The 15,621-nt window shown below is 63.7% G+C and overlaps 2 protein-coding genes across 3 annotated transcripts; both read left to right on the top strand.

The window, feature by feature from the left end:
- The first annotated feature begins 422 nt into the window (after positions 1 to 422).
- Positions 423 to 7,507, top strand: CARNS1 (carnosine synthase 1). The gene is given in 8 exon segments (XM_034062137.1): positions 423 to 510; positions 1,480 to 1,667; positions 1,669 to 1,974; positions 3,353 to 3,533; positions 4,327 to 4,412; positions 5,316 to 5,547; positions 5,628 to 5,899; positions 6,271 to 7,507. Coding segments are annotated over 8 exon segments (2,565 nt in total). The 5' UTR covers positions 423 to 437; the 3' UTR covers positions 7,498 to 7,507.
- Positions 7,508 to 10,024: 2,517 nt separating this feature from the next.
- On the top strand, positions 10,025 to 14,684 carry RPS6KB2 (ribosomal protein S6 kinase B2). 2 transcript variants are annotated; one of them, XM_034061915.1, is made up of 15 exons: positions 10,025 to 10,140; positions 10,985 to 11,019; positions 11,728 to 11,848; positions 11,938 to 12,006; positions 12,069 to 12,216; positions 12,302 to 12,359; positions 12,450 to 12,550; positions 12,689 to 12,779; positions 12,883 to 12,973; positions 13,638 to 13,745; positions 13,835 to 13,897; positions 13,971 to 14,048; positions 14,131 to 14,238; positions 14,311 to 14,423; positions 14,515 to 14,684. In XM_034061915.1, the coding sequence occupies exons 1-15, from the start codon at positions 10,069 to 10,071 to the stop codon at positions 14,681 to 14,683; spliced, it is 1,425 nt and encodes a 474-aa protein (XP_033917806.1). In that variant the 5' UTR covers positions 10,025 to 10,068; the 3' UTR covers position 14,684. The 2 variants fall into 2 exon arrangements, with proteins under 2 accessions (XP_033917806.1, XP_033917805.1); XM_034061914.1 differs by lacking the exon at positions 10,025 to 10,140 and having other exon boundaries at positions 10,453 to 11,019.
- The last annotated feature ends 937 nt before the right edge of the window (positions 14,685 to 15,621 follow it).

The following is a 15,621-nucleotide window of genomic DNA, read 5'->3' as shown; positions in this document are numbered from 1 at the left end:
TTTGGGTAATGGGGGCAATGAGGGGCAATAGGTGCAGTGGGGGCAATGGGGGTGATCGGGGTGACAGGGGCAATGGGGGCAATGTGGGTGATGGGGACATGGAAAAGGGGGCAAGGGTGGGCAATAGGGGTGATGGGGCAATGGGGGTGATGGGGACAATGGGGGGACAAGGAAAAGGGGGCAATGGAGGCAATGGGGGCAATGGGGGTGATGGGGACAGGGAAAAGGGAGCAAAGGTGGGAAATGGGGGAATGGGTGCAATGGGGGCAATGAGGAGCAATGGGGGTGATGGGGGCAATGGGGGGAACAGGGAAAAGGGGGCAAGGGGGGAAATGGGGACAATGGGGGCAATGGGGGTGACGGGGACAGGGTGACCGCAGTGTCCCCATGCGGATCTGCTGACCCTGCCCTCCCTGGCAGAATGCGGCCCCCCGGCCATGACCGTTTGCATCCTGGGCTGCCCCAGCACCTTCCTGCCCGTCCTGGTGGAGGGAGGCAACCGCTGCCCAGGTGGGTCCTGACCCCCACCCCATACGAGACACCCGAGAACCCACACGGGTGCTCCGGGCCAAGGCATCCCCTGCATGACCAGGAGGGAAACTGAGGCAGAGCCCCCCATAGCCCACATCTCCGGCCCCATTATCCCCAGTGCACCCCAGTGACCCTCCATATCCCACCCAGGGGTGCTGGGGGGCACCCGCAGCAACACCCCCCCCTTTGTGCTCCTTACCTGAATGGGTGCCCCCTTTACCACCCCTCTGCCCCACATCTACAGCCTCGTTAACCCCATTGCACCCCAGTATCAGCCCCAGATCCCATCCCATGGTGCTGGGGGGCACCCACAGCATCACCCCCCTCCTCCTTCTTACCTCAATGGATGCCCTCATTACCCCCTATCTCCATCCCCATTGACCCCAGTACACCCCAGTATCAACCCCAAATCCCACCCCACGGTGCTGAGAAGCACCCACAGCATCACCCCCCCTTATCCTCCTTACCTGAAAGGGTGTTCCCTTTATCCCCCCATCTCCCCCATCTCCATCCCCATTGACCCCATCAAACCCCACTATCAACCCCAAATCCCACGCCACTGTGCTGACGGGCACCCACAGCATCACCCCATCCTGTTCTCCTTACCTCAATGGGTGCCCTCATTACCCCCCATCTCCATTCCCATTGACCCCATCACACCCCACTATCAACCCCAAATCCCACCCCACGGTGCTGACGGGCACCCCCAGCATCACCCCCCTTCTCCTCCGTACCTCAATGACTGCCCCCTTTATCCCCCCATTTTCCCCCATCTCCATCCCCATTGACCCCAGTACACCCCACTATCAACCCCAAATCCCACCCCACGGTGCTGATGGGCACCCCCAGCACCACCCCATCCCCTTCCCCTTACCTCAACAGCTGCCCCCATTCCCCCATCTCCCCATTAACCCCATTAACCCCATTAACCCCATTCACACCCCACAGGCTCCATGGTTCTCTGCCTCTCCCCGTCCTGGGTCCGCAGGGTCCCCTCCACCTCCTCCCCGGGGGCCTCATCCCTGCTGCTGTCCCGGGGGGTCTCATTCAGCACCGGGGGCCGCAGCTCCCTGGGCTCCTTCACCCCCCCCCGCAGGGCCCATTACGTACTGGGGGCGTGCGGGGGGGGGGGGCCCGGAGGGACGCTGGGTCCCGGAGCTCACCCGGGACCTCGACTGCCCCACGGGGGGCTCGGAGCCCCTGCGCCGCCGCCTGGACGACCCCGTGTGGGGCCGCTGGGTGCTGGCGGCGGGGGCGGGGCTGCCCGTGCCCCCCTGCGTGGCCTTCGTGGGGGGGGGGCTCGGAGGGGAGGGGCCCGAGGGGCTGCGGGCACCCGGGGTGAGGCTGGTGCGGAGGCGAGGCCGGCAGGAGGAGCAGGAGGCGGCGGTGAGGGAGGAGCTGCGGGAGTTCCTGGGGGGGGCGGACATGGAGAGGTACCGGGAGGTGAGCGGGGACATGGGGGGCAGCCATGGGGGGGATGGGGCAGACATGGGGGGCAGCGGTGTGGGGGTAATGGGGCAGCTATGGGGGGCAATGATATGGGGGGAATGGGGCACCCATGGGGGTCATGGGTATGGGGGGAATGGGGGCAGTCATGGGGGGCATGGGTATGGTGGGGAATGGGAGCACCCACGGGACACAGACTGGTCGTGGGCGGGGACATAGGGGGTGTAAGGGGGACATGGGGGGCATGGGTATGGTGGGGAATGGAGGGAGATGGGGGGCATGGCTGGGGTATAGGGGGCATGGGCATGGTGAGGCACAGGGAGCACCCGTGGGTCTCTATGGTCGCTATGAGTCTCTATGGGTCTCTATGGGCGCTATGGGTCGCTATAGGTGCTATGGGTCTCTATGGGTCTCTATGGTCACTATGGGTCGCTATGGGTCTCTATCGGTCGCTATGGGTCTCTATGGGTCGCTATGGGTCTCTATGGTCACTATGGGTCGCTATGGGTCTCTATGGGTCTCTATGGTCTCTATGGATCTCTGTGGGTCTCTATGGGTCTCTATAGTCTCTATGGTCTCTATGGTCTCTATGGGTCTCTATGGGTCGCTATGGGTCTCTATGGTCTCTATGGGTCTCTATGGGTCTCTATGGGTCTCTATGGTCTCTATGGGTCTCTATGTGTCTCTATGTTCTCTATGGGTCTCTATGGGGCACTATGGGTCTCTATGGGTCTCTATGGTCTCTATGGTCTCTATGGGCACTATGGGTCTCTATGGGTCTCTATGGGTGCTATGTGTCTCTATGGGTCTCTATGTTCTCTATGGGTCTCTATGGGTGCTATGTGTCTCTATGGGTCTCTATGTTCTCTATGGGTCTCTATGGGTCTCTGTGGGTCTCTATGGTCGCTATGGGTCTCGGTGGGTCTCTATGGTCTCTATGGTCTCTATGGGTCTCTATGGGTCTCTATAGTCTCTATGGTCTCTATGGTCTCTATGGGCCTCTATGGGTCGCTATGGGTCTCTATGGTCTCTATGTTCTCTATGGGTCTCTATGGGTCTCTATGGGGCACTATGGGTCTCTATGGTCTCTATGGTCGCTATGGGTCTCTATAGGTCTCTATGGTCTCTATGGTCTCTATGGGTCTCTGTGGGTCTCTATGGGTCTCTATGGGTGCTATGTGTCTCTATGGGTCTCTATGGGTCTCTATGTTCTCTATGGGTCTTGATGGGTCTCTGTGGGTCTCTATGGTCGCTATGGGTCTCGATGGGTCTCTATGGGCACTATGGGTCTCTATGGGTCTCTGTGGGTCTCTATGTGTCTCTATGGTCTCTATGTTCTCTATGGGTCTCTATGGTCCCTGCCGCTCTCCCTCAGGTCGCGGTGCGCGCCGCGGGTTGGCGCTGGCGCGGCTCCGGTGCCCGCAGCGCGCACCCGAAGGCGGAGGGGGCGGCGGTGGCGCGCGCGGTGGGCGCGCGGCTGCGGGCGCTGCGGGATGACGACAGCGTCCTCGTGGAGGCGCTCGTGCCCTCCGCGCGCGTGCCCGCGCCCCCCCCACGTAAGACCCCCGAGCTCGGGGGGGGGGGGGGGGGGGGGGGGGGGGGGGGAGGGACCCCCCCCATTGGGTCCCCTTTGGGTCCCCATCACCCGCATTGGGGTCCAGGCTGGACCCGAACTCATCCCCTCCTGGGGTGGCCAATGGGAACCCAACCTTGGGGTGCTGGGGGCCGTGATGGAGCCACAGGGTAGTGTGGGGCTGGAGCCCCATCGTGCCCTGGGTGAACTGGGGTGATGGAGGGGGGGATGACGGTGACATTAGACCCCTACGGTGAACTGGGGTGATGGAGGGGGGATGATGGTGACATTGGACCCCTATGGTAAACTGGGGTGATGGAGGGGGGATGATGGTGACATTGGACCCCTATGGAGAACTGGGGTGATGGAGGGGGGATGATGGTGACATTGGACCCCTATGGTGCCCTGGGGTGATGGAGGGAGGATGATGGTGACACTGGACCTCTATGGTGCCCTGGGGTGACAGAGGGGGGATGATGGTGACATTGGACCCCTATGGTGAACTGGGGTGACGGAGGGGCGATGATGGTGACACTGAACCCCTATAGTGAACTGGGGTGATGGAGGGGGGATGATGGTGACACTGAACCCCTATAGTGAACTGGGGTGATGGAGGGGGGATGATGGTGACACTGGACCCCTATGGTGCCCTGTGGTGATGAGAGGGGATGATGGTGACACTGGGGTTGCCCAGGGCCACTGGGGGGGGGGGGTTCGGGCAGGGACTCCGGTTCTGTTGCCGTGCGGCTGTGCCTGCCCTGCCCCTCGCCCCCCAGGCAGCCCAGCCCCACGGCTGCCCCTGGCCATGCGCATCTGCACCCTGGTCTGCAGGTCCTGGGGGGACCGACCCCGGCTCTGCCAGGTATGGGCAGCAGGGAATGGGGTGGGAGCACAGCAGGGAATGGGGTGGGAGCACATGGATGTGGGCCCTGGTGGTCCTGGGGGACCCTGGGCTATGGTGGTCATCCTTGTCCCTGCACCTTGGTGGCCCTAAGTGTCCATAGATGATGGTGCCCATTCACATCCCCATATCTCGGTGGCCCTAAGTGTCGCTGGCTTATGGTGGCCATGAGTGTCCCCATGCCTTGGTGGCCCTAAGTGTCCCTAGGTTATGGTGGCCATCCATGTCCCCAAGCATTGGTGGCCCTATGTGAACCCAGGGCATGGTGGCCATCCACATCCCCATGATGGTCCTGATTACCCCTAGATTGTAGTAGCCATCCATGTCCCCATGTGCTGGTGGACTTCCAGGCTATGGTGACCATCCATGTCCCCATGCCTTGATCACATCCCCATGCCCTGTTGTCCCTGCATGTCTTCAGGCTATGGTGGGCATCCATGCCCCCTTGCCCTGTTGTTCCTGTGTGTCCCCAGTCTATGGGATAACACCCCATGTCTCCAGTCTATGGGGTGACACCCCATGTCTCCATGCCTTGGTTGTGTCCCCATGCCTTGGTCACATCCCCATGCCCTGATCACATCCCCATGCCCTATTACGCCTGCTTTTCCCCATGGGGTGACACCCCATGTCCCCATGCCTTGGTCACATCCCCATGCGCTGTTATCCCTGCGTACCCCCAGTCTACGGGATGACACCCCATGTCCCCACACCTTGGTTGTGCCCCATGCCCTGTTGCCCTGCATGTCCCCAGTCTACGATGGCCATCCATATCGCCATGCCCTGGTCACATCCCCATACCCTGTCACCCCCACATGCCCCCAGCCCACAGGATAACCCCATACCCCCCACACCGCTGCCCCACAGGTGTGCTGCTCCATGGGGCGCGCCGAGGCCCCGGTGCATCACGGTGCGGTGCTGCCACAGGCGCTGGACTCCAGCCTGGAGCTCTGGGGGGTGGCAGCCCCTGCTCAGCGCCAGGCCCTGGCCACGCGCCTGCGGGCGGCTGCCGAGGCTGCCATGGCTGCGGTCCTGGCCACCGAGGCCGAGCTGAGCCCTGAGCAGCGCGGTGGTGCCCGTGCCCACACCGACATCATGGGTGAGTGTGGGGATGGGGGGGGACACCCATGGTGGTGGTGGTGGCACCAGGGAGCACCACGGCCCCATCATCATCCCCAGGTGTGGACTTCTTGCTGGCGTGCGTGGATGACACCTTGGAGCTGGTGGCCCTGTCCACCAACAGCCAGCGGTGCCTGGAGACCTGCCTGCTGGCCGAGGCTATGGGGCGCGCTGTGGGGCAGCCCCACGGGGACACGGCGCGGCTGCTGGCTGAGGCCATGCTGCACCGGGCGCAGCGGCACGTCGTTGAGGGCAAGGACATCCTGCTCATCGGAGCTGGTGGCATCAGCAAGAGCTTCGTCTGGGATGCAGCTCGCGAGTATGGATTGAAGGTGAGGAGCTCGGGATGCTCCAATGGGGGGGGTTAGATTGGATATAAGGAGGAAGTTCTTTACTGTTAGGGTGCTGAGGCACTGGAATGGGTTGCCCAGGGAGGCTGTGAATGCTCCATCCCTGGCAGTGTTCAAGGCCAGGTTGGACAGAGCCTTGGGTGCCATGGTTTAGTGTGAGGTGTCCCTGCCCATGGCAGGGGGTTGGAACTGGATGATCTTAAGGTCCTTTCCAACCCAAACCATTCCATGGTTCTATGGTTCTATGGTGTGGGGCGCGCTGCCATTGGTAGGCTCCAGAGTGAAAGCTCTGCTCCCCCAGCGGGTGCATCTGGGGCTGTGCCCCCCACGGTCACACCTCTTTGGGGCCACAGATCCACTTGGTGGAGTCGGACCCGGAGCACTTCGCGGCAGGGCTGGTGGAGACCTTCCTGCCCTACGACAGCCGAGAGCACCGACGGGACGAGGAGCACGCGGAGCGGGTGACGGAGCTGCTGCGCTCCCGGGGCCTGCAGCCCCACGCCTGCCTCTCCTATTGGGATGACTGTGTGGTGCTGGCGGCCCTGGTGTGCGAGCGCTTGGGGCTGCGCTGCAGCCCGGCCGCCGCCGTCCGTGTGGCCAAGCACAAGAGCCGCACGCACCAGCACCTGCAGCGCTGCCGTCGGGGCCGCCCGGCCCCGGCCGCCTTCGCCGTGCCCTGTTACCGGCTGCAGAGCCACGGGGACGTGGAGCGGGCGGCGGCGGCCGTGCCCTTCCCGGCCGTGGCCAAGCTGGAGTTCGGGGCCGGGGGTGTCGGGGTGAAGCTGGTGGAGACCCCCGAGCAGTGCCACGAACACGCGGCCCGGCTGTGGCGAGACCTGCGGGACGATGCCGACCACCCTGGCATCGGTTTGGGCTGGGGGAACGCGATGCTGCTCATGGAGTACGTGCCCGGCACGGAGCATGACGTGGATCTGGTGGTGTTCGACGGGCGCTTGATGGGCGCTTGGGTGTCCGACAACGGCCCCACGCGTCTGCCTGCCTTCCTGGAGACCGCTGCCTGCCTGCCGTCCTGCCTGCCCCCGGACCGGCAGGCGCAGCTGGTGCGGGCAGCGCTGCACTGCTGCCTGGCCTGCGGGCTCCGCGATGGGGTCTTCAACGTGGAGCTCAAACTGGGGCCGGCCGGGCCCCGCTTGCTGGAGATCAACCCCCGCATGGGGGGGTTCTACCTCCGGGACTGGATCCAGGAGGTCTACGGAGCCGACCTGCTCCTTGCGGCCGTGCTGGTGGCGCTGGGGCTGCCGCCGGTGCTGCCCGCTCGCCCCGAGCCCCGCACGCACCTGGCCGGGGTGATGTGCTTGGGCTCGGAGCACGGAGCCGTGTTGGGGGCCGGGGGGGGGCTGCGGGTGCTGCAGGACCTGCAGGGCCGGGGGCTCGTCCGCCTCAACCGGCTGTTCGAGGAGACGGCGGCCGACGGCGAGTACGAGGAGCCCTGGTTGAGTGTGGCGTGTGCCGCAGACACCAGAGCCGAGGCTTGCCTGCGCCTGCTGGGGCTCTGCCAGGCGCTGGGCATCGACTCCCCCCGGTACCCGGTGGAGCATTTCCTGTCGCACTTCAAATAGCGGCGGGGATGGAGGGGATGGAGGGGATGGAGGGGGTGGAGGGGACGGGCTCACACCCGCTGTCCCGGTACCGCCTCCTGCACCCCTGCCCCAGCATCGCCGCAGCACCATTGACCGTGAAACACCATCCCCTGGCATCCCATCCCCTGGCACCTCGTTCCCTGGCATCCCATCACATGATATCCCATCCCATGACATCCCCTGGCATGCTCTGAACCCCCTGGCATCCCGTCCCCTGGCACCCTGTCTCCTGGCATCACATCCCCTGGCATCCTCTAGCTCCTCTGGATCCAAGTTCCCTGCTCCGGTGACTCAACCCCTGGCATCGGGCTTCATTCTGGCACCCGTCCCCTGACACCCTATCCCATGACATCCGATCCCCTGGCAACCCTTTCCTTGGCATCCCTTGGATCCAGATTCCCTGCTCTGGTGACCCATCCCGCAGCATCCCACTCCACCTGGCACCCCATCCTCTGGTATCTCCCAAGGCCCTGGTGCCCCATTCCCTGCTCCCCAACATCCCCCTGCATCCCAATCTCCTGCCCTGGCACCTCATCCCATGGCAACCCCGGGCATCCCATCTCCTGGCTCCTCTGATCCCAATTCCCTCCAAACCCTGTCCCCAGCATCTCCTGTCCCCATAGTTGTGGGGTCCGGTGTCCCTCCTATGCCAGGGGACAGGCAGGGAACACACACCAGCGTGGGAAGACCCTACAACAACAAACCAATGGAGGGGAGACCCTAAAATAACAAACCATCACGGGGGAGACCCCACAGTACCCGACAGAGGTGGGGAGACCCTACAATAACAAGCCAGCCCCAGGGACACTATATATCACCCTGGGTTTGGTACCTGTGCTCCTGCCCCACAGAAGGGCAGCCGGGGGTCCCATGGCATTGTGGGGACATCCCTGGGTCAGCAGCCTCTTAACCCCCCCACTGGGGACCCCCCAGTGACCCGTGGGCACTGCAGTCCTTGGGAACCCCAGTGACACCCAACCTGAGACCCTACAATAACACTGGTGACCCTACAATAACACACAGTCCCTGTAATGCCAGAGACCCTGCAACAACAGTAGCGACCCTTTAATAACAATAACACAGCCCCTGTAGTGCCTAAGACCCTACAATAACAGTAGTGACCCCATAATAACCCACAGTTCCTGTAGTGCCTGAGATCCTATAATAACAATAGCGACCCTACAATAATACACAGTCCCTGTGTGCCTGAGACCCTACAATAACAGTAGTGACCCTACAATAATACACTGCCCCTATAGTGCCTGAGACTCTACAATAACAAACAACCTTGTGGCACCAGAGACCCTACAATAACAGTAGCGACCCTGCAATAACACACAGGCCTTGTAGTGCCTGAGACCCTACAATAACAATAGTGACCCTACAATAATACAGCCCCGATAGTGCCTAAGGCTCTGCAATAACAAACAGCCCTATAGTGCCAGTGACCCTACAACACTAGCAACCCAACAATAACACATAGCCCCTGTAATGCTTGAGACCCTACAATAACAGTAGCGACCCTACAATAACAGTAGCGACCCTACAATAACAGTAGCGACCCTACAATAACCGTAGCAACCCTACAATAACACATAGCCCCCATAGTGCCTGAGAACCTACAATAACAGTAGTGACCCTACAGCAACACAAAGCACCTACAGTGCCTGAGACCCTACAGTAACAGTAGCGACCCTACAATAATACAGAGCCCCTATAGTGCTCCAGACCCTACAGCAACACACAGCCCTATAGTGCCTGAGACCCTACAATAACGCACAGCCCCTATAGTGCCTGAGACCCTACAATAACAGTAGCGACCCTACAATAATACACAGCCCCTATAGTGCTCCAGACCCTACAGTAATACACAGCCCTATAGTGCCCCAGACCCTAGAATAACGCACAGCCCCTATAGTGCCTGAGACCCTATAATAAGAGTAGCGATCCTACAATAACGCACAGCCCCTATAGTGACTGAGACCCTACAATAACAGTAGCGATCCTACAATAACACACAGCCCCTATAGTGCTGAGACCCTACAATAACACAACCCCATAGCGCTCAAGACCCACCATCAGCAGTAGCGACCCTACAACAACACACAGCCGCTGTAGCGCCCCAGACCCCATACCGCCGCTGCCGACCCTACAATAACACACAGTCCGCAGCCTCACACTGACACCATCGCCCTACAGCAACACCACATCGTGCACCCCCAACCACGAGCCCTCGGGGGGGGCTCGGAGGGGGGGGTTTGGGGGTATCTCCACCTCCTCCTCCCGGCCCCCCCCATCTGTCGTCACTGATGACGTCACGCTACACCCGGTGCGGGGGGGTCGCAGTAAAGGCTGTGAGCGGCAGCGCTGGTTCCGTTGTTGTCCTTGCGCGACCCCCGTGTGTGCCCCCCCCCGGTTCACTGCCCCCCCCGTGCCCCCGACGGGCAACGGGAGGGGCGGGGCTACGGGAGGAGGAGGGGGGCGGGGCTACGGGGAAGGGGGCGGGGCCACCGGGGCGGGTCCCGGCGGGGTCCCGGTAACGGCGCCGTCATGGCGGGGGTGTTCGACATCGACCTGGAGACCGAGGAGGGCAGCGACGGAGACGAGACCGAGATGGGCGCCGTGAGCGGACACCGGGGGGGGGGGGGGGGGGGGGGCACCGGAGGGGATCGGGGGCGATCGCGACAGCGACCGGGGCACCGGGACCCGGTGGGGAGGGGGGCACCGATATGGGATGGAGCGGGGCGAGCGGTGCCGGGACCCGGTGGGGACCGGGAGGGGAACGGGGCCAGTGCGGTGATGGGGACCGGGGGGGGGGGACGGACCGGGGGTTGGGTGAGGGAGGGGACACGGGGACAGAGGGGGGTAACGGGGACGCACGGGAGACACACGGGGGTGGGGGGGGGCAGCGGGACACGGGGGTCCCGGTCCGGAGCCCCCGGTCCGGCCGCGCAGGGGGAGGTTCCTACCGGGAAGGGCCCAGCTCAGCCCGAAAGCATCCGGATGGGCCGGTGCAGGGCACCTCGCCCTGTTCTGTGATGGGTGCTGCCTGCGTGTCATGGGGCCCCTGCCTGCTCTGGGTGCTGCCTGCTGTGGGTGCTGCCTGCCATGGGGCTCCTGGCTGCTATAGGTCCCCGCTCTGCCATTGGTGCTCCGTGTCCCCTGCCTGCCCTATGTGTTATGGGGCCCCTGTCTGCTGCCCTGCTGCAGGCACCCTGCCTGTCATGGGGCTCCTGCTTGTCAGCCTAGTGCCACCCTGCCTGCCATGGGTCCCCTGCCTGCTACCCTGCTGCAGACACCCTGCCTGCCATGGGTGCTGCCTGCCATGGGTGCCCTGCATGCCATGCCTCCCACACTGTCATGGGCACCCTGCCTTGGGTCCCTGCCTCCCGTGGGTGCTGCCTGCTGTGGGTGCTGCCTGCAATGGGTCCCCTTCCCACCACTGACCATGGGTTCCCTCCCGCAGGAGATGGAGCTGGAGCCCCGGGGAAACGGCCTGGAGTAAGTGAGGGACCAGGCAGGGGGTGAGCAGTGTGGCAGGCAGGGGTACAGGCAGGGGGTGAGCAGTGGGGCAGGCAGGGGTACAGGCAGGGGTGCAGGCAGGGGTACAGGCAGGGGTGCAGGCAGGGGTGCAGGCAGGGGTACAGGCAGGGGGTGAGCAGTGGGGCAGGCAGGGGTGCAGGCAGGGGTACAGGCAGGGGTACAGGCAGGGGTGCAGGCAGGGGGTGAGCAGTGGGGCAGGCAGGGGTGCAGGCAGGGGTACAGGCAGGGGTGCAGGCAGGAGTACAGGCAGGGGGGCAGGCAGGAGTACAGGCAGGGGGGCAGGCAGGGGTGCAGGCAGGGGTGCAGGCAGGGGTACAGGCAGGGGTACAGGCAGGGATGCAGGCAGGGGGTGAGCAGTGGGGCAGGCAGGGGTGCAGGCAGGGGTACAGGCAGGGGTGCAGGCAGGGGTGCAGGCAGGGGGTGAGCAGTGGGGCAGGCAGGGGTACAGGCAGGGGTACAGGCAGGGGTGCAGACAGGGGTACAGGCAGGGGGTGAGCAGTGGGGCAGGCAGGGGTGCAGGCAGGGGTACAGGCAGGGGTACAGGCAGGGGTGCAGGCAGGGGGTGAGCAGTGGGGCAGGCAGGGGTACAGGCAGGGGTACAGACAGTGGTACAGGTAGGGGTACAGGCAGGGGTACAGGCAGGATCTCCATCCCTTCTCCCCCCAGACCAGTGGGTCACTATGAGGAGATCGAGATCTCGGAGAGCAGCGTCAACAACGGCCCCGAGCACATCGGGCCCCACTGCTTCGAGCTGCTCCGTGTGCTGGGCAAGGGCGGCTACGGCAAGGTAGGGGTCACAGGGGGGGCTGTGGGACACCCCTCCCCCATTCTATGATCCCAATACCCCCCCCATAACCATTCCCATTCCCATTCCAGGTATTCCAGGTCCGCAAAGTGCAGGGCACCAACACAGGGAAGATCTTCGCCATGAAGGTCCTGAAGAAGGTAGCGCTGCCCCGGCCCCCCCGGCCCCCCCGGGGAGCCCCCACTCACCGCCTCCCCCCCAGGCCAAGATCGCCTGCAACGCCAAGGACACGGCACACACCAGAGCCGAGAGGAACATCCTGGAGGCCGTCAAGCATCCCTTCATCGTGGACCTCATCTATGCCTTCCAGACGGGCGGCAAGCTCTACCTCATCCTGGAGTGCCTCAGTGGTAAACTGGGGCTGGGGGGGGGGGTTTGGGGGGTCCCATTAAGGGTTATGGGGCAGGGGGTCCCATTCGTGGTGTGTTTGTGAAGGTGGAGAGCTCTTCATGCAGCTGGAGCGTGAGGGGATCTTCCTGGAGGACACTGCTTGGTAGGGATGGGGATGGGGGGGATGGGATGATGGGGGGGGTAGGACCAGTAGCACCACTCACAGACCCCCCCCCATTTCCATTGCCACCAGTTTCTACCTGAGTGAGATCACGCTGGCACTGGGTCACTTGCACTCCCATGGCATCATCTACCGTGACCTCAAGCCGGAGAACATCATGCTCAACAGCCAAGGTGGGCTTGGGGCTTTAAGGGGGGGTCTCCAAGGGATTTAAAGGGGGGGGGTCTCCATGCTGGGCTCCAACCCATCCCACCCTGTGGTGCTGACATGGAGCTCAGCATCCCTGGAGACCCCCCCTCCATCCCCCCCAGGCCACATCAAGCTGACGGACTTCGGGCTGTGCAAGGAGTCCATCCACGATGGGGCTGTCACCCACACCTTCTGCGGCACCATTGAGTACATGTAATGGGGAGGGGGGTCCAGCATGGTGGGGGGGGGGATAAGGTGCCCCCCACCCCATATCCCACCTCAGGACCTTCCCCCCCCACTTTTCCCCCTCCTTAAGGGCCCCCGAGATACTGGTGCGCAGTGGGCACAACCGGGCTGTGGACTGGTGGAGCCTGGGTGCCTTGATGTACGACATGCTCACAGGATCGGCAAGTCCCACCCCGCTCTTTCCATGGGGTTTTGGGGTTCAGGGGGGGTGTCCCCATTGGGGGGTTTGGGGTTCGGGGAGGGTGTCCCCATTGGGGGGTTTGGGGTTCAGGGGGGGTGTCCCCATTGGGGGGTTTGGGGTTCGGGGGGGGTGTCCCCATTTGGGGGTTTGGGGTTCAGAGGGGGTGTCCCCATTGGGGGTTTTGGGGTTCAGGGGTTGTCCCCATTGGGGGTTTTGGGGTTCGGGGGGGGTGTCCCCATTGGGGGTTTTGGGGTTCAGGGGGGTGTCCCCATTGGGGGTTTGGGGTTCAGGAGGGGTGTCCCCATTGGGGGTTTTGGGGTTCAGGGGGGGTGTCCCCATTGGGGGTTTGGGGTTCGGGGGGGTGTCCCCATTGGGGTTTTGGGGTTCGGGGGGGGTGTCCCCATTGGGGGGTTTGGGGTTCAGGGGGGGTGTCCCCATTGGGGGGTTTAGGGGGGGTGTCCCCATTGGGGGTTTTGGGGTTCAGGGGGGGTGTCCCCATTGGGGGTTTTGGGGTTCGGGGGGGGGTGTCCCCATTGGGGTTTTGGGGTTCAGGGGGGGTGTCCCCATTGGGGTTTTGGGGTTCGGGGGGGTGTCCCCGTTGGGGTGCTAACGGAGCCTTCCTCACCACCCGGTGCTGCTCGCAGCCACCCTTCACCGCTGAGAACCGCAAGAAGACCATAGATAAGATCCTCAAGGGCAAGCTGGTGCTGCCGCCCTACCTGACCCCCGATGCACGGGACCTCCTCAAGAAGGTGCCCCCCAAAACCCCCTGCTTGTTTATATGGGTCCTACCGAACCCCCCCCCCCTTCCCCCCCCTTCCCATCCCCTTTTCTCTCCCAGTTCCTCAAGAGGAACCCCAACCAGCGGGTTGGGGGGGGCCCTGGCGATGCGGCCGATGTGCAGGTACAGGCAGAGGGATGGGCTCAGGGGGGACCCCACTTTACTTCCTACCTGACCCCCCCATTGGTGCCCACAGAAGCAGCCCTTCTTCCGCCACATCAACTGGGATGACCTGCTGGCGCGCAGGCTGGACCCCCCCTTCAAACCCTGCCTGGTACGGATGGGGATGGGATGGACCAGGGTGGGCAGGACACACATTGGGGGGCCCCATGTGAGCACCCATGGCCCCCCCATAGCAATCAGAGGAGGACGTGAGCCAGTTCGACACCCGCTTCACGCGCCAGACGCCCGTCGACAGCCCCGACGATGCTGCCATCAGTGAGAGTGCCAACCAGGCCTTCCTGGTATGGGATGGGGGGGGGTCACGGGGGGGGTCTCGGCACCGTGATCCCCCCCCTGAACCCCATTGCCTGCAGGGCTTCACCTACGTGGCCCCCTCGGTGCTGGAGAGCATCAAGGAGGGGTTCTCCTTCCAGCCCAAGGTGCGCTCCCCACGGCGCCTCAACAGCAGCCCCCGGACCCCCGTCAGGTACCATGGGGGGGGGGGGGGTCCTTGTTTCCCCTATAGATGGGTTGAGGGTGCCCCCATTCACCCCTTTATCCATGTGTGTCCCCCCCAGCCCTGTGAAGTTCTCCCCCTTCGATGCCTTCAAGCCGGCCCCACAGGGGGAGCCCATGGAGCTGGGGCCCAGCCTGCCCCCCCCCCCCGAGGGCACAGCCCCACTGCCCATCAAACCCTCGGGGGGCACCAAGAAGCAGAAGGGGGGGCGCGGCCGAGTGCCCAGGTAGGGGTTGGGGGGGGGGGGGTGGTGGTGGTGGTGGGGGCCCAGTGCCCCACATGAGGTGGGGGGGGCCCTGATGCTGCTTGTGCTATCCCCCCCCCACCCGCTGCCTGCCCACGGTGCTGCCAGGCAGGGCCCTGTTTTGGGGGTGCGGGGGGGAGGGGGGGTACCCGGGATGGTGGTGGGGCCCCCCCCGGGGTGCCCCAGTGTCCCTATGGGGCCGGATGGGGCACGTGTGGCGATTAAAGGATGTGATGAGGCCGCGGGGGTCCTGTGCTTGGGGGGGGATGTAAGGGGGGGGGTCAGGGGAGCCGATACCCCCCCCCCAGGGCAGAGAGCAGGCTCCGCCCCCTGCGCTAAACCACGCCCCTTTATCAAGCCACGCCCGCTTTCCCTAGGTGACCCCCTTCCCCATAGGCCACGCCCCCTTAGCACTGGCTCCACCCACTTCCCACAAAGCCACGCCCCCAGACCCCCTCCCATTCAAGCCGAGAGACATAATAGGCAGAGCCGCTCTTTCATTCATGGGGCCCTGGACAGCGCAGCCAATCAGGAGGCTGCGTTGGGGGGGGCGGGGGGGCCGGGGGGGGGGGGGGAGGAGGGGTCACACGAGGGCATGATGGGGGAGTGGCAAAGGGTGTCACAGAGCATGGGGGTCTCATAGGGTATTGGGGTGTCACAGGGGATAGGTGACACAGGGTATTGGGGTGTCACAGGGGATAGGTGACACAGGGTATTGGGGTGTCACAGGGAATAGGTGACACAGGGTATTGGGGTGTCAGTGTATTGGGGTGTCACAGGGTATTGGGGTGTCACAGGGGATAGGTGACACAGGGTATTGGGGTGTCACAGGGAATAGGTGACACAGGGTATTGGGGTGTCAGTGTATTGGGGTGTCACAGGGTACTGGGGTGTCACGGGGTATTGGGGTGTCACAGGAGATAG

Source organism: Melopsittacus undulatus, chromosome 4, assembly GCF_012275295.1.
Source record: "Melopsittacus undulatus isolate bMelUnd1 chromosome 4, bMelUnd1.mat.Z, whole genome shotgun sequence".
Lineage (NCBI taxonomy): Eukaryota > Metazoa > Chordata > Aves > Psittaciformes > Psittaculidae > Melopsittacus > Melopsittacus undulatus.
Note: the sequence above shows the minus strand (reverse complement) of the source record. Positions and strands in the feature narration are given on the sequence as shown.

Excerpts from the sequence above, each read along its gene's own strand:
- RPS6KB2 (XM_034061914.1), top strand. The coding sequence starts at position 10,784 with ATGGGTCCCCTGCCTGCTACCCTGCTGCAGACACCCTGCCTGCCATGG. Across the intron at positions 12,007-12,068 it reads CCATGAAGGTCCTGAAGAAG|GCCAAGATCGCCTGCAACGC; the intron begins GTAGCGCTGCCC and ends CCTCCCCCCCAG. Across the intron at positions 13,746-13,834 it reads CACGGGACCTCCTCAAGAAG|TTCCTCAAGAGGAACCCCAA; the intron begins GTGCCCCCCAAA and ends TTTCTCTCCCAG.